This window comes from Schistocerca serialis, chromosome 2, assembly GCF_023864345.2.
Source record: "Schistocerca serialis cubense isolate TAMUIC-IGC-003099 chromosome 2, iqSchSeri2.2, whole genome shotgun sequence".
Taxonomy (NCBI): domain Eukaryota; kingdom Metazoa; phylum Arthropoda; class Insecta; order Orthoptera; family Acrididae; genus Schistocerca; species Schistocerca serialis.
Window position 1 is genome coordinate 663593631 of NC_064639.1, and position 25002 is coordinate 663618632.

Consider the following 25002-nt stretch of genomic DNA (forward strand, 5'->3'; position numbering starts at 1 on the left):
TTGTAAATAGCCTCCTGCTCCCAGTAATTTACCCCCATCTCCTTCAGAATTTGAAAGAGAGTATTCCATTCAACATTTTCAAAAGCTTTCTCTAAGTCTATAAATGCTATAAATGTAGGTTTGCCTTTCCTTAACAAGTTGTAGGGTCAGTATTGCCTCATGTGTTCCAACATTTCTATGGAATCCAAACTGATCTTCCCTGAGGTTGAATTCTACACGTTTTCCCATTCGTGTGTAAAGAATTTGTGTTATTATTTTGCAACCGTTACTTATTACTCTGATAGTTGGGTAATTTTCACACCTGTCAACACCTGCTTTCTTTGAGATTGGAATAATTCAATTCTTCTTGAAGTCTGAGGGTATTTCACCTGTCTCATGCATCTTGCTCATAAGACGGAAAAGTTTTGTCATAGTTGGCTCTCCCAAGGCTATCAGTAGTTCTAATGGAATATGTTGTCTACTCCTGGGGCCTTGTTTCAACTTAGGTCTTTCAGTGCTCTGTCAAATTCTTCATGCAGTATCATACCTCCCAATTCATCTTCATCCACATCCTCTTCCAGTTCCATAATATTGCCTCTAAGTGCATCACCATTGTACAGATCCTCTATATACTCTTTCCACCTTTCTGCTTTCCCCACTTTGCTTGAATGGGTTTTCCATCTGAGCTCTTGATATTCATACAGCTGCTTCTCTTTTCTCCAAATTCTCTTTAATTTTTTTGTAGGCAGTATCTATCTTACTCCTAGTGATACATGCTTCTACATCCTTACATTTATCCTCTAACCATCCCTGCTTAGCCATTTTGCACTTCCTGTCGATCTCATTTTTGAGATGTTTGTATTCCGTATCAGCTGCTTCATTTACTGCATTTTTATATGTTCTCCTTTTGTCAATTAAATTCAATATCTCTTCTGTTACCCAAGGATTACTACTAGCCTTTTCTTTTTACCTACTTGATCCTCTGCTGCATTCACTATTTCATCTCTCAAAGCTACCCACTCTCCTTCTACCGTATTTCTTTCCTCTGTTCTTGTCAATCGTTCCCCAATGCTCTCTCTGAAACTCTCTACATCCTCTGGTTCTTTCAGTTTATCCAGGTCCCATCTCCTTAAACTCCCACCTTTTTGCAGTTTCTTCAGTTTTAATTTACAGTTCATAAAAAATAGATTGTGGTCGGAGTCCACATCTGCCTCTGGAAATGCCCTACAATTTAAAATCTGGTTCCTAAATCTCTGTCTCACCATTATATAATCTATTTGAAACTGTCCAGTGTCTCCATGGGTCTCCCATGTATACAACCTTCTTCACAATTCTTAAACCAAGCTATGATTAAGTTATGCTCTGTGCAAAATTCTACTACACGGCTTCCTCTTTCATTCATTATCCCCAGTCCACATTCATCTACTACTTTTCCTTCTCTTCCTTTTCCTACTATCATATTCCAGTCCCCCATGACTGTTAAATTTTCATCTCCCTTCACTATATGACTAATTTCTTTTATCACATCATACATCTGCAGACCTAATTGGCCTATAAACTTGTACTACTGTGGTACGTGTGGGCTTCATGTCTATCTTGACTACAATAATGCGTTCACTATGCTGTTCATAGCAGCTTATCCTCATTTCTTTTTTTAAATTCATTATTAAAGCTACATCTGCATTACTGTTTTCTGATTTTGTATTTATAACCCTGTATTCACTTGACCACAAGTCTCGTTCCTCCTGCCAGCAAACTTCAGTGATTACCACTATATCTAACTTTAACCTATCCATTTCACTTTTTAAATTTTCTGACCTACCAGCCTGATTAAGCGATCTGGCATTCCACGTTCTGACCCGTAAAATGCCAGTTTTCTTTCTCCTGATAACGACGTCCTACTGAGTAGTCCCTGCCCGAAGGTCCAAATTGGGGACTATTTTACCTCCGGAATATTTTACCCAAGAGGAAGCCATCATCATGTAACCATATAGTAAAGCTGCATGGCCTCAGGAAAAATTATGGCTGTAATTTCCCTTGCTTTTAGCCGTTTGCAGTACAAGCACAGCAAAGTCGTTTTGGTTGATATTACAAGGCCAGATCAGTCAATCATCCAGACTGCTGTCCCTCTTCAGGAACGATGTATTTGTCTGGCCTCTCAACAGATACCCCTCTGTTGTGGTTGCACCTATGGTATGGCTATCTGTATCGCTAAGGCATGCAAGCCTTCCCACCAACAGCAAGATCCATGGTTCATGAGGGGGAGGGGGAGGGTGATGAAAAATAACTACTAAATTACTTTTGTTATAAGAATTATTACTAAATTTTGGGACATGAGACGCTTAAAGTAGTAAATGAGTTTTGCTATTTGGGGAGCAAAATAACTGATGATGGTCGAAGTAGAGAGGATATAAAATGTAGACTGGTAATGGCAAGGAAAGCGTTTCTGAAGAAGAGAAATCTGTTAACATTGAGTATAGATTTACGTGTCAGGAAGTCTTTCCTAATAGTATTTGTATGGAGTGTAGCCATGTATGGAAGTAAAACATGGATGTTAAACAGTTCCAACAAGAAGCTTTCGAAATGTGGTGCTACAGAAGAATGTTGTAGATTCGATGGGTAGATCACGTAACTAATGAGGAGGTATTGAATAGGATCGGAGAGAAGAGAAATTTGTGGCACAACTTGACTAGAAGAAGGGATCGGTTGGTAGGGCATATTCTGAGGCATCAAGGGATCACCAATTTAGTACTGGAGGGCAGCGTGGAGGGTAAAAATCATAGAGGGAGACCAAGAGATGAATACACTAAGCAGATTCAGAAAGATGTAGCTTGCAGTAGGTACTGGGAGATGAAGATGCTTGCACAGGAAAGAGTAGCTTGGAGAGCTGCATCAAACCAGTCTCTGGGCTGAAGACCACAACAACAATGATGTACTATGGTATATTTTGGAGTAATTCCTCACTTGAGCTATAAAAGTATTCTTCATACAAACTAAAGTACTTAAAGAAGTTTGTGCACTTCACAGGTGTAAATCATGTAGGCATCTGTTTAAGCACTCGAGGGTATTAACCAGAGCCTAATATTACATTTTATAATTATTGATGAAATTCAATCAACAACCCATTTCAGTTTGAGAGCAGGAGAGATATTCACAAGTACAATACTAAAGCCATACTATCCTTGAGTGAATGTAACTTTTACACAAAAAGGAATAAAATACACAGTTATACAACTCCTTAACAATTTTTCATGGAAATTACATGTCTGACAAACAAAAACAAGTACTCAGCAACTGATCTGACCACTTATATGTGATCATATAAATATTATGACTTGTACAGATTTTGTTCAATTTACACAATTTTACCATCTATATGGTCTATAGAATACAACTAAATAAAATATCATATTTACCTGAGTAAAGATGAACTCCCTTTTCTTTAAGAGGCTCCTTGAGAAAAATTTATTATCATCACATTCAGACTAATCGAAATTACAAACTAATACAAAGTATCTGCCAAAAAGTTAACATTACATCTATTGTAAACTTGTGCCATTTATTGATTGTCTGCATGTTGATAATACCAGGAGAAATAAAATAAACATAAAGAAAACATTAATTTTCACATCATTTTCTTTTCTACCTATTTTTCTTACAAACCCTGCATTCTGTGATATAAATATTTTTAATTGTCACCATCCCCATACGTATAGGTAAATAAGGAAAAGCCCCAACAAGCTATGACAAAAATTTAAAACCAATGATAATAATTATTAGCATGGCAGTTGTAAGCATCTAAAAAGATATATTTTGCTACGCCAGAAGGCGAATAACAAATGATAAAAAAAAATCCTTTCAATTATTTTTGTCAATTAATAGAGAGACTTTGTATTTAGTTCTCGAGTGGAAAAGACATTTTTTTTGTAAGATGTGTGTGGTAGCCATTTAAGTTGTCTGAATAATAATTATTATTGGAACAAAACCAAGAAGCTATTCAGTTATCTTCCGTGCAATACGTAAATGTCATGTCACGAGTGCTGCCTGTATATAAGGAAGAGGTCCGATAAATGAAAATTACATTACCTACACGGTCAAGAACGATAAGTTTTGTGGCATCAGAAGAAGAAGCACCTAACAGGAATGTGCAGATCTCGACTACATGGAAGTTAAGTTCACGTTAAAATGGACTCAAAGGAGAGAAACTATAAAAATCCAAAATTTGGGCGTTAATTGAAAATAACTGATTTCTGTTAATCTCTTTATTTATGTACCCTTTATATATATATATGATGTATGGATGTGTGGATGGATATGTGTGAGTGTGCGCGAGTGTATACCCGTCCTTTTTTCCCCCTAAGGTAAGTCTTCCCGCTCCCGGGATTGGATTGACTCCTTAACCTCTCCCTTAAAACCCACATCCTTTTGTCTTTCCCTCTCCTTCCTTCTTTCCTGATGAGGCAACAGTTTGTTGCGAAAGCTTGAATTTTGTGTGTATGTTTGTGTTTGTTTGTGTGTCTGTCGACCTGCCAGCACTTTCATTTGGTAAGTCACATCATCTTTGTTTTTAGATATATTTTTCCTACGTGGAATGTTCCCTCTATTATATATATAGAGGGAAACATTCCACGTGGGAAAAATTATATATAAAAACAAAGATGAGGTGACTTACCGAACGAAAGCGCTGGCAGGTCGATAGACACACAAACAAACACAAACATACACACAAAATTCAAGCTTTCGCAACAAACTGTTGCCTCATCAGGAAAGAGGGAAGGAGAGGGAAAGACGGAAGGAAGTGGATTTTAAGGGTGAGGGTAAGGAGTCATTCCAATCCCGGGAGCGGAAAGACTTACCTTAGGGGGAAAAAAGGACAGGTATACACTCGCACACACACACATATCCATCCACACATACAGTAAGCTTGTGCTTGTGTCTGTATGTGTGGATGGATGTGTGTGTGTGTGCGCGCGAGTGTATACCTGTCCTTTTTTCCCCCTAAGGTAAGTCTTTCCGCTCCCGGGATTGGAATGACTTACCCTTAAAACCCACTTCCGGAGTCATTCCAATCCTGGGAGTGGAAAGACTTACCTTAGGGGGAAAAAAGGACAGGTATACACTCGCACACACACACATATCCATCCGCACATACACAGACACAAGCAGACATTTGTAAAGGCAAAGAGTTTGGGCAGAGATGTCAGTCGAGGCAGAAGAACAGAGGCAAAGATGTTGTTGAAAGACAGGTGAGGCATGAGCGGCAGCAAATTGAAATTAGCGGAGATTGAGGCCTGGCGGATAACGAGAAGAGAGGATATACTGAAGGGCAAGTTCCCATCTCCGGAGTTCTGACAGGTTGGTGTTAGTGGGAAGTATCCAGATAACCCGGACGGTGTAACACTGTGCCAAGATGTGCTGGCCGTGCACCAAGGCATGTTTAGCCACGGGGTGATCCTCATTACCAACAAACACTGTCTGCCTGTGTCCATTCATGCGAATGGACAGTTTATTGCTGGTCATTCCCACATAGAAAGCTTCACAGTGTAGGCAGGTCAGTTGGTAAATCACGTGGGTGCTTTCACACGTGGCTCTGCCTTTGATCGTGTACACCTTCCGGATTACAGGACTGGAGTAGGTGGTGGTGGGAGGGTGCATGGGACAGGTTTTACACCGGGGGCGGTTACAAGGGTAGGAGCCAGAGGGTAGCTGTTACAGTGGGACCTGAGAATACAGCTGTTATTTCTGGAATACGTATCAGATTTCACATCTACACTGACATGAGAATACCAACATCTCTTGCTTCCAAACATATTGCCTGCCCGCAGCTCTATTATTGGCTGTGTAGATCCAGCTGACACACCCCCTCTCAGTATCCTCATACATCATGGTGAGTGTCGACAACATTACAGCAAGAAACACGCAAGTATGCCACTGACCTCTATCTAGACTTTTACCGTCTCCTGCAGAAATGAATACTATTGGTGAGTATTTGTTCAATTTTAAAATCAGTTTGAGTTCACTACAAATGGATTCAGCCAAACTGTAGTTTAAAAGTGATAGATGTTCATAAAAAGCCAAACTACATGGTATAGATTCCCATGGCTGGTAACAAAATGAAGTTTGTTGCTTGTTCATTGCTTCCCTACCCGCAATCATCGTAGTGCTCACTCAGCTGAGCTGGAGCAACTGAGAACAACTGACTGCAATATTGTCTAGTGTGCCGGTCATATGCAACAATACCAACTACTACATAAATAAAAGATCGCAGTTTCAATTCAGTCCCATTCTCTAACTTTTGCCCGCTGCTCAATCTAGTGACATCTGTTAGTACCATCTCCATGAAGGGTCTTGTCACTGTAATTTATTTTCACGATAACAATTAGTCAGTTTAATACGATGTATTTCCTTTGTTAGACCTTCCATTGTGGGTAAATTTTCCTTTTTGTTTCAACTGAAAGGCACCATCATGTTCTAAAGCTGATTACAAGTTGGTAATGTTTTTATGCAATAGTCTAATACATGAACAGCGACTGAATTTCTCATTTGCTATCCATTTAGTAAGTCATAACTGTCTCTCATAACCATATAAAATACTGATCTGAGTTCTGAGTCAACTAATGTTTTTTGAAGTACATAATTTCTGTTTTTGAATGCTACCTTTATTTAAAAAGCAGCACTAACGTTTTTATATGATATCCATACATGTATGATAATGTTTATTACAAACCTCTTCAAATACAATGACAGTTTGTAAGATGATAAAATTTAATTCTACTTTCTCCTGTGTTTCAGAAAACTGTCTAATTTAAATCAGAGCAATAGACTGTTGCAGTGGCTAGTTCACAATTTCTCGCATATCTCTTGCACTAGAGTCACATGAGTCAATATCATGTGATGGTTCCAGCAACATTGATACTGTGTGAAGCACTTCGGCATATCGGGAAATCTCAAGCCTGTTGGAATGTATCATTTGCAGTAATGAATTCTTCATGCCAAATAGGACCGGGTACCAGTTGCACCACACAATAATTCAAGAAGCTGTGTATTTGTATATTTAAAAAATAAATTTTACACAAAAATATATTCAAAAATGAAAGGAAACAAAAGTCTATAACTAACTTAATGCCAGTAATCCTTCACATATTTCAGTTGTTCGAGTTACAATGGGAAAGAGCTGGCAAGAGTTGTATATCAAACTCTTGCTGAATGATGCTTTCAGTTTTATGATTGGACTGCAACAACTGAACCATATTCTTTATGAGAGCACTGATTGCACAGGCAAATGATGGAAAAACTTTTTTGCTGAAAATACCTTACTCTTACGTTTTATAGGGTGGGAAACCAAATATGATACTTAAAAAACTGTATCACCCACCATTTCTTCGCATTTTACAGTGAAATTTATTAAATTTAAGTGATTTTTTAAAGAATTTAACAGCTTTTATATAGTTAAAATAATTTAAAAAGGAGGTGTAATGAATGTAGATGACATTGGTAGCACTGCTGGAAAACATTTGCTGGCAAAAAAAAAGGTCGATTCTATTTTTATGTTAACAGGTGGTGTTTTGTTTACTGTCAACCTAACCTCACTTTCCCGTTTCCTGTACATGTGTTCAGTACAATGTCTACTCATGGTTGTAAAAACTCTGCTGACTGCTTTTGTTATATTTGTGGTGAATTTGTGATTGAAAAACAACAAAGAAACATTACAGACTTTGTGAAAAATGTTTACCTGGATCTAAACTTGGTGATCAAGATAAATCTTGGGCGCCACATAAGATATATTATGTGTGTGTTGAAGATCTGAGAAAATGGTCCAAAAAGGAGAAGACAGTCTTTGGATTTGCTGTTCCTGTGATATGGAGGGAGCCAAGAAATCATACCAATGATTGCTACTTTTGCAGTGTTGATATTACTGGTCATAATTCAAAAAACAAGAAGGTAATAAGCTTCCCTAACCTTCCGTCCGCCATCTGACCAGTAGGGCATGGTATACATTTGCCGATTCCTGAACCACACAGCCTAATGAATGAGTTTCGTATTGAATACTAAAAGGAAGTCTGGAGGCTGTTTATTGATTCATCCAAAACTAGTTTAAAGGCTGTTTCATTACACAATGGTAACCTGTATGCATTTATACCTGTTGGACATTCTGTACATATGAAATAAATCTATGAAAACCTAGAAATAATGCTAAATAAAATAGGCTATTCTGCTCGTGGTTGGATGATATGTGGCAAACTAAAAGTAACATGCATGCTCCTTGGTCAGCAAGGTGGCTTTACCAAATTTCCGTGTTTCTTGTGTGAATGGGACAGAAGGGCTTGGGATCAACACTGGTGCAGAAAGATCTGACCTGTGAGGGAGTCTTTAAAACCTGGTGAGAAGAACATTCTACGCAAAAACCTTGTAGGTCCAAAAAACATACTCTTATCACCTCTACATATAAAGTTAGGTCTAATAAAACAGTCTGTAAGGGCTTTGCCTAAAGATGGACTATGTTTTAAGTATCTCTGCCAAAAGTTTCCACACCTTTCAGAAGCTAAACTAAAAGAAGGCGTCTTTGTCGGACTTGACATTAGAAAATTGATGTTTGATGTTAACTTTGAATCTACAATGACCTTAAAGGAGAAAGTAGCATGGGTATCAGTAGCATGGGTATCATTCAAGCAAGTCATTACAAAGTTCTTAGGACATGAAAATGATCCAGAATATGTTTCTATCATAGCTACAATGTTAAAGAAGTTTAAAACTTTAGGATGTTTAATGAGCCTGAAAGTTCACTTTTTGAACCGTCACCTTGATTACTTCCCGGACAATATGGGAGATGTTAGTGAGGAGCATGGAGAGCGTTTTCACCAGGACATTAAAGTGATGGAAGAACACTACGAAGGCCGCTGGAACACCAGCCTGATGGAGGGTTACTGTTGGTCACTTCACCGAGAAGTTCAGCAAGCGACTTATTGTAGAAAAAGCTACACAAGAAGCTTCAATGAGAAAAGAGTAAGAAAATACAAACCAAATCCAGCTGACAAGTGAAACCTCTATTAACATATATTATTGTTTTAAGTAGCTTACTGTAAATACAAACCATGCTTATGCTGTAACAAAGCATTTCATTAACTTCCCCATTTACCGTATGGCATCAGATTTTTGTACTATATAATAAAAAGCACATTGCTCGAAAACTATGGGTGATACAGTAAAACTAAGGCTAGATTTGGATCTATAAAGATCAGCTATCAAAGTAAAAAAAGTTTTTCAAAAAAATTTTTTTGTTGGCCTGTGCTATCTATCATATCCAGTAATGAGGGACGTCCTACCCAAGATCATTCCAACCCCTCCTAAAGTGGTTTTTTATCACCTAGACAACTTCACAACATCCTGGTCCAAGGCACTTCCACTCCAAACCCCTTGCCACAGGGGTCGTATCCCTGTGGAACTCCACGGTGCACAACCTACCCATCCAACCACTGAGCACTTGTTACTCCAGTCCTGTCACAGGCTTATCCTATCCCATTGAAGGCAGGGCCACCTATGACAGCAGCCATGCCAAATACCAAATCTACTGCAGCCACTGACAAACAAACAACTGTTCACCAGAATGAATGGCCAAAACCAAACTGTGGCCAAGAACAAAGTTAATCACCGAGTGGCACTACATGCTCGAGTTCAGTGGCTGCTTCACATGCCTCTCCACTAACAGCTTATCTGAACTACGCAAATGGGAATTATTCTAGCAACATATCCTTTGCTTGTGTAACACTCCTGACCTCAGTCTTCAGAAAACCATTATCTCCACATGCTTTACACAACAGTTTCTCCTTCGCCTGTCCTGTCATCCCCTCCCAATACACATCTCCACATCACCTATGTCGCGCACTGCATCCTGTGTCCAGTGCCCGGGAATTGCATGTCTAGCCATTGCAACTGCCACCCCTCCCTCCGACTTTTCTAGCCAGCAAACCTGCTACCTCCCTCCTAGCTGCCAGCTATTCGCCCCAACCCCACTTTCTGCATCCCACCTCTCTCTACCAGTCCCACCAGACAAAACCACTGTCCTGTCCTAGCCACCTGCCCACCCTAGTCTGCTTTGAGATGCCCGCAGCCTACAGGGTATTATATTAAAGTAATAGCATTAATTGTGATACATCTTGTTGCAGCATCATCTCGTAGAATATCTCCCTGCGCTCCAGGGGCTATCCAATATGTAAGATGGATGACAAAAGCTATTGAAAATGTTTATATTGCTTGACAAATTTGAATTATGAGTACAAGAAGAATAAAAAATTTGTGATATTCATATTTTCCTACTCGCTATGTATGTCGAAGCATGGTTCTGTGCCCCATATTTTCCTACTTCCTATGTAAGTCAAAGCATGGTTATGTGCCCTTTCTGAAAGTAAAGCACAATTTTTTTGATTACAACTTCTTTAAAAATTTCATATGGAACATGGTGTGGATAGTGATCATTCTTATCTGGCTTTACAAAACTGACAATCATTTACAACAACTGCTGCCTTGACGATCGCAACTGGTCTTCTGAATGAAAATTAAAATAGTAATTTACTGAATTCACCCATCAGACAAAATTATTAAATGGATTCAAATAGAAACCAATCAAATTGTCAATAATACCACAGAACAGTTAGTTTCTTATAAAATAAGAGTATTTTTTGTCAGATTTGCTTTGAGTGACTGGCTCCCTAAGACAAGCCCTTCACAGTGGCACGAAAATAAAGATTTCATCAACTCTCTACATATAGCTACTAAACAAAGTTATGAATGATCTAATGCTCTACATCTAGCTATTAAACAGAGTTGTGAACGATCTGGCTGAGGCAGGTCAGTAGCAGGTGGTCGAGAGACAGGCAGCAACAGAGAAGTAACAAATTTTGTGACTTTTACGAGTTCCTAAGCAGGAGAGAATTTTATATCATCATCTGTGCGCTTTAATAGTTTAGTTTGTTGAGTTTCTGCATGTTTATTTAATATCTAATAGCCACAGTTCTAGCATTTTTGTGTGCATCAGAAAGTAAACCAATTTTTTGACATATTACAAGTTCCTAATCTGGGAGAATTATTTAGTTTCACCTGAGTGCTCCAGTAGTTAGGTTTTTGAATCTCTACATATTAATCTAATTTATTAGACACAGTTCCTGCGTTTTTGTCAAGGTCTACAGTAGATTTTTGTAGCACGAGTTGACAGTCAGCCAGTCAGTCAGTCAGGCAGTAGCAGCCAGCCGAGACACAAGCAGCAACAGGGAAGTAACTGATTTTGTGACATTTGTGAGTTCCTAACTAGAAGCGAGTTTTACAGTATCATCTGTGTGCTTTAATAGTTTAGTTTCTTGAGTTTCTTCATGTTAATTTTATATCTAACAGCCACAGTTCTCGTGTTTTCGTTTGCATCGGAAAGTAAACTGATTTTGTGACATATTACAAGTTCCTAACCAGTGGCGAATTATTTAGTTTCACCTGAGTGCTTCGGTAGTTAGGTTTTTGAATCTCTGCATATTAATCTAATTTATTAGACATAGTTCCTGCATTTTCGTCAGGGTCTACAGCAGAGTTGTGCAGCATGTGCCGATAGTCCGATTATCTGTATAGTTCAGTTTTCCATGGTCTTTAGTATGGGCAGGGACTGCGATTGTTGTGTGTGGATGTGAGCTGAGTTGGTGACACTTCACTCTTAGCTCCAGACTGTGATGGCCTCGGTTACACAGCTTGCGGCTGCAGTTGATGGGCACCACTGTTATGGGCCGGCCGTGGCTATCCAACAGATGTTCAGCACGTCCAAGTCCGCCGATCAGCCCTCACCAGTGGCCAGCCCAGTTACTGCTCACACTGTGGTTGACCCCTCACCTGTGGTCAAGTGGGAGGTCGCCCGGGGTGTAGCAGACAGTGAAAGACTTCCCAGATGGCCGCACATAAGGCCTCCCGGGTTTGCCTGACAAACACGTTGCAGGCAACTGACACTGTCGCTGAGCCACATGCTGTCGCCTGTCCTGCTTCAGAGGAAAACCTCGCAGGCTGCAAGATCCGAACAATCACAGAGGGTGGGATTATTGATAGTTGGGAGCTCCAACGTTAGGGACATGGCACCAAGAAGGGAAAGAAAACCAATGTGCTCTCCGTGTGCGTACCCAGTGGAGTCAATCCAGATGCGGAATGGGTCCTCCCGGATACCATGATGAGCACAGGGTGCAGCCAACTGCAGGTGGTTGCTCACGTCAGTACCAATGATTTGTGTCAGTTTTGATCAGAATAGATTCTCTCTGGTTTCGAGCTGCTAACAGAAGTGGTAAAGGCTGCCAGTCTTGCTTGCAAGATGAAAGCAGAGCTAACCATTTGCAGCATAGTCGACAGGACCAATTGCGGACCTCTGGTACAAAGCCGACTGGAGGGTCTGAATTAGAGGCTCAGACGGTTCTGCAACCGTGTAGGCTGCAAGTTCCTTGACTTGCACCAAAGGGTGGTTGGGTTTCGGGTTCCACTGAATAGGTCAGGTGTCCACTATACACAGGAGGCGGCTACACGGGTAGCAGGGGGGGGGGGGGGGGGGGGGGTGTGGACCGGGCAGTTTTTAGGTTAGAGGGTCTCAGGAAAACACAAGAAGGGCTTCAGTCACAAGGGGTGCAGGCCAAACACAGGAAGATCATTGATACAGGAACCATAGGTATAACAGTTGTAAATTGTCGTAGCTGTGTTGGGAAAGTACCAGAGTTCCAAGTGCTAATAGGAAGCACTGATGCTCAAATCATTATAGGCACTGAAAGCTGGCTACAGCCAGGAATAAGCTCAGCCAAAATTTGTACAAAGAACCTAATGGTGTTCCAAAAAGATAGGCGAAACCAGTTGGCGGTGGCGTGTTTGTTGCTGTTAGAAGTACACTCCTGGAAATTGAAATAAGAACACCGTGAATTCATTGTCCCAGGAAGGGGAAACTTTATTGACACATTCCTGGGGTCAGATACATCACATGATCACACTGACAGAACCACAGGCACATAGACACAGGCAACAGAGCATGCACAATGTCGGCACTAGTACAGTGTATATCCACCTTTCGCAGCAATGCAGGCTGCTATTCTCCCATGGAGACGATCATAGAGATGCTGGATGTAGTCCTGTGGAACGGCTTGCCATGCCATTTCCACCTGGCGCCTCAGTTGGACCAGCGTTTGTGCTGGACGTGCAGACCGTGTGAGACGACGCTTCATCCAGTCCCAAACATGCTCAATGGGGGACAGATCCGGAGATCTTGCTGGCCAGGGTAGTTGACTTACACCTTCTAGAGCACGTTGGGTGGCACGGGATACATGCGGACGTGCATTGTCCTGTTGGAACAGCAAGTTCCCTTGCCGGTCTAGGAATGGTAGAACGATGGGTTCGATGACGGTTTGGATGTACCGTCCACTATTCAGTGTCCCCTCGACGATCACCAGTGGTGTACGGCCAGTGTAGGAGATCGCTCCCCACACCATGATGCCGGGTGTTGGCCCTGTGTGCCTCGGTCGTATGCAGTCCTGATTGTGGCGCTCACCTGCACGGCGCCAAACACGCATACGACCATCATTGGCACCAAGGCAGAAGCGACTCTCATCGCTGAAGACGACACGTCTCCATTCGTCACTCCATTCACGCCTGTTGCGACACCACTGGAGGCGGGCTGCACGATGTTGGGGCGTGAGCGGAAGACGGCCTAACGGTGTGCGGGACCGTAGCCCAGCTTCATGGAGACGGTTCCGAATGGTCCTCGCTGATACCCCAGGAGCAACAGTGTCCCTAATTTGCTGGGAAGTGGCGGTGCGGTCCCCTACGGCATTGCGTAGGATCCTACGGTCTTGGCGTGCATCCGTGCGTCGCTGCGGTCCGGTCCCAGGTCGACGGGCACGTGCACCTTCCGCCGACCGCTGGCGGCAACATCGATGTACTGTGGAGACCTCACGCCCCACGTGTTGAGCAATTCGGCAGTATGTCCACCCGGCCTCCCGCATGCCCACTATACCCCCTCGCTCAAAGTCCGTCAACTGCACATACGGTTCACGTCCACGCTGTCGCGGCATGCTACCAGTGTTAAAGACTGCGATGGAGCTCCGTATGCCATGGCAAACTGGCTGACACTGACGGCGGCGGTGCACAAATGCTGCGCAGCTAGCGCCATTCGACGGCCAACACCGCGGTTCCTGGTGTGTCCGCTGTGCCGTGCGTGTGATCATTGCTTGTACAGCCCTCTCGCAGTGTCCGGAGCAAGTATGGTGGGTCTGACACACCGGTGTCAATGTGTTCTTTTTTCCATTTCCAGGAGTGTAGTTTATCTAGACGCGAAATTGAAACAGATAGTTCCTGTGAGTTAGTACGGACAGAGGTCACTGTTGGTAATCAGATTAAAATAATAATTGCATCCTTTTGCTGACCTACCAATTCAGATGATACAGTTGCTGAAAGGTTCAAAGAAAACTTGAGTTTGATTTCAAACACGTACCCAACTCATATGATTATTGTTGGTGGTGTCTTTATTTTACCCTCGATGTGTTGGCGAAAAAACATGTTTAATTCTGGAGGTATGCATAAAATATCATCTGAAATTGTGCTAAACGCATTCACTGAAAATTATTTTGAACAGTTAGTTCATGAGCCCACGAGAATAGTAATGGTTGTGAAAACACACTTGACCTCTTAGCAACAAATAATCCTGAGTTAATAACGAGCATCAAAATGGATACAGGGATTAGTGAACACAGGACTGTCACAGCGAGATTGAATATTGTAACCTCCATATCCTCAAAAAATAAACTAAAAATATACCTATTCAAAAAAGCAAATAAAAATTCACTTGACGCCTTCCTGAGAGACAATCTCCACTCCTTCCAAATTAATAATATAAGTGCAGACCAGATGTGGCTTGAATTCAGAGAAATAGTATTGGCAGCAATTGAGAGATTTATACCAAATAAATTAACAAGCAATGGAGCTGATCCTCCTTGGTACACAAAACGGGTCGGAACACTGTTGCAGAAACAACAAAACAAACATGCCAAATTTAAACAGACACAAAATCCCCAAGATTGGCTATCTTTTACAGAAGCTCGAAATTTAGCGCAGACTTCAATGCGAGACGCTTATAACAGTTTCCACAACGAAATTTTGTCTCAAAACCTGGCAGAAAATCCAAAGAGATTCTGGTTGTATGTGAAGTATGTTAACAGCAAGAAACAATCAATGCCTTCTCTGCGCAATAGCAATGTACACACTATCGAAGACAGCGCTGCCAAAGCAGAGTTACTAAACACAGCCTTCCGAAATGCCTTCACAAAAGAAGACGAAGTAAATATTCCAAAAGAGAAATCAAGAATAGCTGCCAACATGAATAATGTAGAAGTAAAGATCCTTGGCATAGTGAAGCAACTTGAATCACTTACTAAAAGTAAGTCTTCTGGTCCAGATTGTATATCAGTTAGGTTCCTTTCAGAGTATGCTGATGCATTAGCTGCATACTTAACAACCATATACAACCATTCGCTCAACGAAATATCCGTACCAAAAGACTGGAAAGCTGCACAGGTCAGACCAATATTCAAGAAATGTAGTAGGAGTAATCCACTTAATTACAGGTCCATATCATTAACGTAGATATGCAGCAGGATTTTTGGAACATATATTGTGTTCAAATATTATGAATTACCTTGAAGAAAACGGTCTATTGACACACAGGCAACACGGGTTTAGAAAACATCGTTCTTGTGAAACACAACTAGCTCTTTATTTGCATCAAGTGTTGAGTGCTATTGACAAGGGATTTCAGGTTGATTCCGTATTTCTGGATGGCTTTTGACACTGTACTACACAAAGCGCTTGTAGTGAAATTGCGTGCTTATGGAATATCATCTCAGTTGTGTGACTGGATTTGTGATTTCCTGTCAGAGAGGTCACAGTTCGTAGTAACGGAAAGTCATCGAGTAAAACAGAAGTGATTTCTGGAGTTCCTCAAGGTAGTGTTATAAGACCTTTGCTGTTCCTTATGTATATAAACGATTTGGGAGACAATCTGAGCAGCCATCTCAGGATCTTTGCAGATGACACTGTCATTTATCGACTAATTAAGTCATCAGAAGTTCAAAACGAAGTGCAAAAGATTTAGAAAAGATATCTGAATGGTGCAAAAATTGGCACTTGACCCTAAATAACGAAAAGTTGAGGTCACCCACATGTGCTAAAAGGAATTCGTTAAACTTCAGTTACACGATAAATCAGTCAAATCTAAAGGCTGTAAATTCAACTAAATACCCAGGAATTACTATTACAAACCACTTAATTGGAAGGAACACATACAAAATGTTGTGGGAAAGGCTAACCAAAGACTGCGTTTTATTGGCAGGACACTTAGCAAATGTAACAGATCTACTAAGGAGACTGCCTACACTAGACTTGTCCACCCTCTTTTAGAATACTGCTGCGGGTGTAGGATCCTTACCAGATAGGACTGACAGAGCACATCGTAAAAGTTCAAAGAAGGGCAGCTCGTTTTGTATTATCACGAAATACGGGAGAGAGTGTCATTAAAATGATACAGGATTTGGGCTGAACATCATTAAAAGAAAGGCGTTTTTCGTTCCTATGGAATCTTCTCATGAAATTCCAATCACCAACTTTCTCCTCCGAATGCGAGAATATTTTGTTGACACGGACCTACATAGGGAGAAACGATCAGCACGATAAAATCAAAGCTCGTACGGAAAGATATAGGTGTTTGTTCTTCCCACGCACTATACGAGATTGGAATAATAGAGAATTGTGAAGGTGGTTCGATGAACTCTCTGCCAGGCACTTAAATGTGATTTGCAGAGTATCCATGTAGATGTAGATGTGTCTAGCTCAAGGAGGACTACAAAATACAAGAAACAGAAGCAGTGTATTCTTCAGGTTGTATCTGAGTACTGGCATGAGTTTCCAGGGCATAAAGAGGAACTTTATCAAAGAGTAAGTGATTTTAAAAGCAAATATATGCCTCATAAATGTTGTATGTAGTACCTTCGTACATTTCATCAACCCTCCATGTCTAGCTATTAAAGTTGTGAATGATCTGACCCTCTACATCTAGCTATTAAACAAAGACAAAATAACAATAGTTATAGTTAAGCGGAAAGAAATAAAAATATTTTTAGGTAAAAGATAAATAAGTATTTGTGTGATTTGTCTTTCTTTTTCTTCAAATATGAGAACTGCGAGGCATCCCTCTCTCTTTTCCTATGTAGGCCAAATCATGCACAATACTTTTTTGTGCAATGGTATCAAACATGGGGTATCACAAAGAAAAAATTGAACTTGAAAAAATGAGAGCCACAGTAAGGATGATACTGGATACATCTTCCTGAGACACACCACTACATTCCCAAAAGATACAGCCTACAAAGCAAAGTTTAGTTCATTGTTGTCTCCAGTAGGGTTAAATTTCAACAAAATGGTAAAGTTATGTCAGCAGTCCTGCTTAGGTCATTTCTGCAAATCACTGTTAGCTCTGCACAAAAAATTTATAAAAAATCTGTTAATCACTCTTTTCTCCAATTGTAAACTCTTAGCATGCCATATAATACCAAACTGTGAACTGATATTAGTACATTGACATCTTGGCTCAGTGAAAAGCATGAAACCTTGGTTTAGCAGATAGGTGGATGCAACTCTAAATGCATACATCACCCCTTTTCATTGCGGCACCTCTCCTCTCTTTCTAATTTGTCTCGTCTTTTGTCTATCTTCATTCATTATACAAACACAATCTTCATTATTCAAACCTCCTTCATCCTCTCCCAAAAAAAGATCACAATGTCATCATATACAATGCCGGACGGATATTCATTCCACCAACAAAGTTTCAGTAGTTGTTCCGAGATAATTGGTGAGAGATTTAATGTCAGGAACATAACCTTCATGATATAGTTTTATGGCTAATGACATTCCGGTATGTTATGGAAACACAATGTTTTGAGGTAGTTCTATATCTGCACATAGTGTCAATGTAATGATAGATGCCCTTCTGCAAGATACATAAGGGAAATGTAAGAGAAGTTTATCATTACATTTTTACAAAGGGTACACTGTGATATGAATTAAAACAACAAGGATCACTCTATAAGTTAAATATGGCAGACTATACTGAATGTTCATGTGTGTTTATTTACAACACAAAAGAAAATATGACGGGTATCCAATAAGAAACGCAACACTTTCTTTTTCCCTACAAGCAGGTTGCTTTTACTTAGGATTTCAATGCACCATATTATTCCCCACTTTTCTGGTTTAAAAAATCCTATTTTTAAACATAATCATTGTTCAATGTGACAGCCTTACACCACCTTACTGGGAGGGCCTGCGTGCCTGCATGGTAGCACTCTATTGGTTGACATCAGAACCAATACCTTGCTGCATCAATAACCTCCCCATCAGCCATGTACTGCATCCCACAGTGTGCATCCTACATTGGGCCAAACAGATGGAACTCAGAAGGTGCAAGGTCTGTGCTGTAGGGTGGATGAGGAAAAACAGTCTAAGGATGTTTTGTGATCTCCTCTCAGATGTGTAAACTTGTGTGAGGTCTTGCTATGTCATGGAAAAGGAGAAGTTTGTTGCATTTCTGTGGTGACAAACATACTGAAGTAATTTCTTCAATTTCCTGAAGGTAGCACAATACACTTCAGAGTTGATCATTTCACCATGACAGGGGAGGGGGGAACACATCAAACAGAATTACCTCTTCAGAGTCCCAAGAGACCCTCGCCATGACTTTACTGGCTAAAGGTGCAGCTTTCAACATTTTCTTCTTCAGAGAAGAGGTGATGTTTGTTTCTACGTCAAAGTGATGAACCCATGTTTCACTGCCTGTGATGATGTTTGAGAAAAAATTGTCACAATCAACCTCATATCACACTAGTAGCTCGGCTCATATGGTCCTTCATTGCTGTTAGGCAGCAAGGAATCCAGCAGGCACACACATTTGAGTACCAAACTAGTGGACGAGTATGACAGCACTACCAATAGAGACATCCTTTCGTGCAGCGAGGTGCTTCATTGTGATCCATCAATCATCTTGAATGAGTGTGTTTGCATCTTCAACACTGGAGAAGTCACAGCTGCATGTGGCCAGCCAGCACGCTAGCAATCAGACAGGTTTGCGCGAAGAGGGTGAGGGTGCTGGTGGTTAGCAGAGATTGAGGCCAGTAGTATTATGAGAAAAAAGGATGTGCTGCCATGGTAGCTGCCATCTACGTAATTAAGAAAAGCTGAGGTTAGGAGGAAAGATCCAGAAGGCACAGATTCTGAAGCAGTCATTGGAAAAGAGCATGTTGTGTTCAGCAGCGTGTTCTGCAACTGGATAGTGAACTGTATTCTTGGTCACAATTTGGCAGTGGCCATTTGTTCAGGCAGATTGTTGGTTGGTCATACACACATAAAATGCAGTGCACAAATTGCAGCATAACCTGTATACGATATAGCTGCTTTCAGGTGGTCCTGTCTCTGGTGGGACAGGATATGCCTGTGACAGGACTGGAACAGGAAGTGCTGGCTGGGTAATTAGGCAGGTCTTGCACGTGGGTCTTATGCAGGGATGTGACCCATGTGGCAAAGGGTTGGGAATTGGTGTGGCAGAGGGACAGATCAGGAATTTGTGTATGTTGGGTAGGCAGCAGAATACCACTTTAGGAGGGGTAGAATGACTGTGGGTAGGATGTCTCTCATTTGCGGGAATGACAACAAATAGTCAAAGTTCTGGCAATGAACATGGTTAAGTTGCTCCAGTCTGGGATGATGAGTGATCAGTGATGTGCTCCTTTACAACTAGTTCTTAAGGGTGGTTGGAGGATTATGGGTGTATGAGGACATGGCATGAGAAACTGTGTTTGAGGGCTAGGTTTGGGCGATAGTGCCTGTCTGCGAAGGCCTTAATGAGACCTAGGCAAGGGAACTCTCGTTCTGTAGAGGCATCATCCACATATGGCCAGATGATATGGGAGGGATTTTTTTGGTGTGGACGGGATAACAGCTTCCAAAATGTAGGTAATGTTGATTGTTAGTGTTTTGTTGCGCACTGGTAACCACAAATGGGTGGAAGGTAGCCAAAGATCTGTTGCTGTAAGAATCTGAACAGGCAAGCAAAAGATTAGTTGACACAAAGGCAGTTTGAATAAATATACTGTACTCAACTTATTCTGAAGAACTGCTACACTGTTGACAACTGCTATGGCCTTAGCTAGCAGTAAGTAGAGGCCTGGCATGGATGTGTGTCTATATACACTGAATGTTTGCCAGCAGAGCAAACTATCAACAACTAGGAGTGATGTCTGGCACCAATGAGCAACACAGAACTCTCGGTACAAGCATAGAACTACCAGTAGAAGTAGAAGACTGGTGCCCAGGTAGCCATTGGTTCTTCACTGGCTGTGATGTTCAAAGTGCAGTTCATGGCACCTGCTGCAATCTACAAGGAGCCGGCTCTGGGGTGAAGGGAACAGGAGAGAAGGCTGTGGAGAACTCCGGCAGGATTTCTTGGCCCATCAATGAACTTGAAACAGACAAGGGGTTTGGGGTTTTGTGTGGTTAGGAAAGTTTCTTCTAGATAGCCCATAAACAAAATGAATAGGAGGGAGCCACCCATGTGTCAATGGTTATGCTGCGGATTTTTTAAAATGTGTCTTCCCCTCAAAGGGAAAGTAAGTACATGTGAGGATGTAATTGGGTAGACATATATGGCTTCGAGCAAGAAGGACATTGGGAGGGGTAGTGCTGAATAGCAGCAAGGCCATTGGCAAAGGGGATGTTGGTGTACAGGGAGGTAGAATCAACACTAGCGAATAGCAATCCCGATGGTAATGGGGTGGGCATGGTCAAGAGTCAGTAACGGGAGCAGTTTGTATCTATAATTATATGAGGATATGCTGTAGGCAATTGATTGGAGGTGCTGGATGACAAGAGCATGTCCTTCATCATGGCTTTCCCTAGCTATCATTGTGCCCTGAGATGATGGACATCCTACCCACAACTCTTCACATCCGTCCTAAAGTGATAGTCTGCTACCCATCCATCACATACATCTTTATGCCACACCCTATCCCAAAGCCTTGCAACATGGGTCATACCCCTGTGGAAGAGCCAGGTTCAAGATCTGTCCAATTCAAACACTCAGCATATCGTACTCTGGTCTAGTCACAGCCTTATCCTATCCCAACAGAGGCAGGGCCATTCTTGAAGCAGCCATGTCATATACCAGCTCTGCTGCAATTGCTGCACGGTATTTTAGGTGGGCATTACCACCAACAAACTATCCACCCAAAGTAATAGCCACTGCTAAACTGTGGCCGAGCGCAGCATTCGATACTCAGTTGCAGAGCATACCATTGAACGCAACATGCTCAGTTTCAATGGTTGCTTCACAAACAGTGCCATATGGATCCCTGCCCATACCATCAGCCTTTCTGAACTACGCAAATGGGAGATACCCATGCAAAACATCCTTCATTCTCTTTATTCCTGACCTCAACCTCAGGCAATCCCCTGCAGCCACATCGTCTCCCATTTTCTGACCCCCCCCCCCCCCCCCCCCACCCACATCATCCCCATTGTCTGCTGCACAAACCCACCAATTCTGTTGACTAAGTTCACCTGCAGCATCTCTGCCATGAATTCCTATATTGTATACTTGCTGCCTCCCTTTGAGGTGTCATCCAAATTTTCAGTCTTGTTTGTGTGCCTTTGGATGACTCAACATCTCTACTATTCTCCTGAATAATTTACATTCTAATATATTTGTATCTGAATATAATTTTGAAGTAATAAGTTGAAATACATAGTTTTCACAATTTAGATGTGAGAAAGTCAGAACTAACACATCATTCATAAAACCTGGTTTGGTACAGATAACATTAAAATGTCACTCACTTTTCAAGTTTGTGGCAGCATGTAGCTAACATTGCCAATTCCGACACAGAATACTCGTGATTACATGTGACATCCGCTCTTTCAGCAATAGCAGAAATCAAATTTCTCACACATAGAAGCAAAAGTGGCACACGATCCATGACATGAACCTCCCATTTTATCATCATTGCCATAAGCAGCTGTAGGCACATATCTGAAATGTCTACCATCTCAGACACACTGCCAATCAATGATAATTCAGCTCGTAAAACTATTGTCAGGCAGAGATCCAGAACTACTGGTACAAGCTGCACCTGGAAGATGAATAAAACAACAGGTTAAAATACATTTATGCACAAGCAATGCATTTTAACATTAATATATAACTGAAAAACAGTATTTTTTTCTGTTCCATCATGCATTACATGTCATATCCATACCAGGCGCAAACCTGGTGCTGCAAATGCAAGAAAGACTCATAGAAATGTTCCCATATGTAATATATTAGGAATGGTACATGGGCAGAAAAGGTCAAACAAGTAAGAAAGGCATAAACACTGATTTTATTATTAACTGCTGCTCACACAATTTGTTCATCAGAGATGTAGAAAAGATGCTGTACACAGACAGATTTGCACCTAATGGCCAAAATTGGAACTAATTTTTCTCTAGTGTAAATCAATTACTCATTAGCATATCTATCAAGTGCCACTGCCATATGACAATTACAGCCCACACTGCATATCCATGAGAAGCTGCAATTTAATTAGAACCATACGGTACGTGGAATTTAGAGACTAATATTAAAAATACAAATGGATTTGAAGTACAGGGCACTACCTAAACTACTGGTAGCAACAACTCAAGCGTGTTTTATTAAATCTTTCGTACCAATTTCATCAGCAACAATTTTTACTTTAGATATACCGTATATTAACATAAAGTACACATATGTCTCTAAACATAAACAGTTTCGTTTTTTTGTGAGAATACTGCAATGCCACATACTGCAGTACCTGAACAGATTGATTAGAACAAGGTGACACATGCATGAAGGTGACAGTGTATTCACACAATGTGCTACTGTTCGTGTAGGTTTACTGTACTTGATGGTTTGACTGGTTTACTTATGGCAGCACAGTTTGTAGGCCAATACAAATGGTAGCACAATGTGTGAATACACAGCCATTTTCATGCATATGTTATGGCACAAGTCTAAATAAATACAGCCTAGGAAAAAGAAGTGTTCAAATGCCCGTACACCAAGTGGTATAATTTAAACCACTTATTAATAAGTATACTGGCATGAAAAAGCACAGCACACTCTGAAAACAGTGGGGCTCTTGTAACAGTACCGAGCTAGCACTTATCATTTTAAAAAAGTGATGTGCATCCATATGCTTTCTTATCAGTATATGATATTCGCAATTAAGATAGAAAATGAACAATTGAATATAAAGGTACAGGTATTGTATAGTATTGTTATTTTTATTTGCATGTGGATGAGCCATGTTGAGGAACGATGCACGTCTTCAACGTAGGACAACAATTGCAGTACCTTCGAGAGAGGGAGTACCTGCCGTTATTTTTATTTGCATGTGGATGAGCCATGTCGAGGCACGATGCACGTCTTCAATATAGGACAGCAATTGGAGTAACTTTGAGAGAGGGAGTACCTGCTTGGACACGAAAATAAAAGTTCCAGCAATCTCTGGCCTGTCTTGAAGATGCGGCAAATATACATTAACAGTGGAGAATTAAGCTGTGAGAAACAAATGAAATATGATTTCTGAGATTCATTCTACGGTTGATCTTGAGCACTGTCAGTACGTCTTGCCATAATTTCTTGCATATATAATGGAGAAGTCAATACATGTGTTTTTAATTCAAGGTGGACTGCATTGGTTATGCGGTAGTGATTAAAAATGTAGTGTAACAGTCTTTAATAGCACCACAACTATCAATTGATCAGAAATATGAGAGCCAAAGGGTATCCAGGTCAAGAATAAATGTAAGAAGAACTGAATTAATATTTCAATGCCATTACACCACATTTGTGACATCAAGAGCACGACATGGATCAAGTTGATGGCTGGAAGCGTAATGGAAACTTAAACTTTGAATGAGACTAATGTATGGCATTATGTGTGATAAAAGCAGAAAATACAAAACAAAAACTGGTAGGGGAGATCATTAGACGAAAGTATTTAAGAAGAATAACCCACTTTACATGAAGAATTATCATGAGATTGTGGCATTACCACTGGCAACCAAATGAACAATTCACTGAAGAAAGGAAGAGCGCATGTTAATCTACATTCTAAAGAGCAGTTATTAAAAAGAAATTTGTAGCTGATGACATGCAATTAAAAGTCACAGCATTTTATCTAACAAAGATGATTTTTTTAAGATGATGAAATGGAAGATTGACAGCCATCTGCTTTGACAGACAGCAAATAATCGCAATGACTGACCAATAAACTGCACAGAAATTTGCAGTGTGGGAGACAGTTCCACAACTACATCACAGTGTCACCGACAGATAAGATGATGCACTGCAGTTCACATTAAGATGCAGCATGCTGCACAACATAGCGAGGTGAGTTGTATTTTATTTTTTCTGTCTTACAAGATATTGCATTAATAGAGGGAAACATTCTACATGGGAAAAATATACCTAAAAACAAAGACGATGTGACTTACCAAACGAAAGCGCTGGCACATCGATAGACACACAAACAAACACAAACATACACACAAAATTCAAGCTTTCGCAACAAACTGTTGCCTCATCAGGAAAGAAGGAAGGAGAGGGAAAGACGAAAGGATGTGGGTTTTAAGGGAGAGGGTAAGGAGTCATTCCAATCCCGGGAGCGGAAAGACTTACCTTAGAGGGAAAAAAGGACAAGTATACACTCGCACACACACTCATATCCATCCGCACATACACAGACACAAGCAGACATGTTAATTTAAATGCTCAAAGTGTTAGGTTTGAAAACACTTTTACTCAGATAAATGCTACTGTAGGACAGTTAACTACTACAGTAACTGACAAATTACGTACAACTTATGAGAGGGTATATCAACAGATTAAGAAGTTTGAAGAAA

The 25002-nt window shown here is 40.9% G+C and overlaps 1 protein-coding gene across 1 annotated transcript in view; it reads right to left on the reverse strand.

Annotated features, from left to right (window-relative positions):
• Window positions 1–25002, reverse strand: part of LOC126457742 (uncharacterized) — a 129776-nt gene that overhangs the window by 9400 nt on the left and 95374 nt on the right. Inside the window, exon 12 of the mRNA XM_050094288.1 lies at window positions 21913–22205. Coding sequence (XP_049950245.1) covers window positions 21913–22205 — 293 coding nt within the window. The remainder of the gene's footprint in view (window positions 1–21912; window positions 22206–25002) is intronic.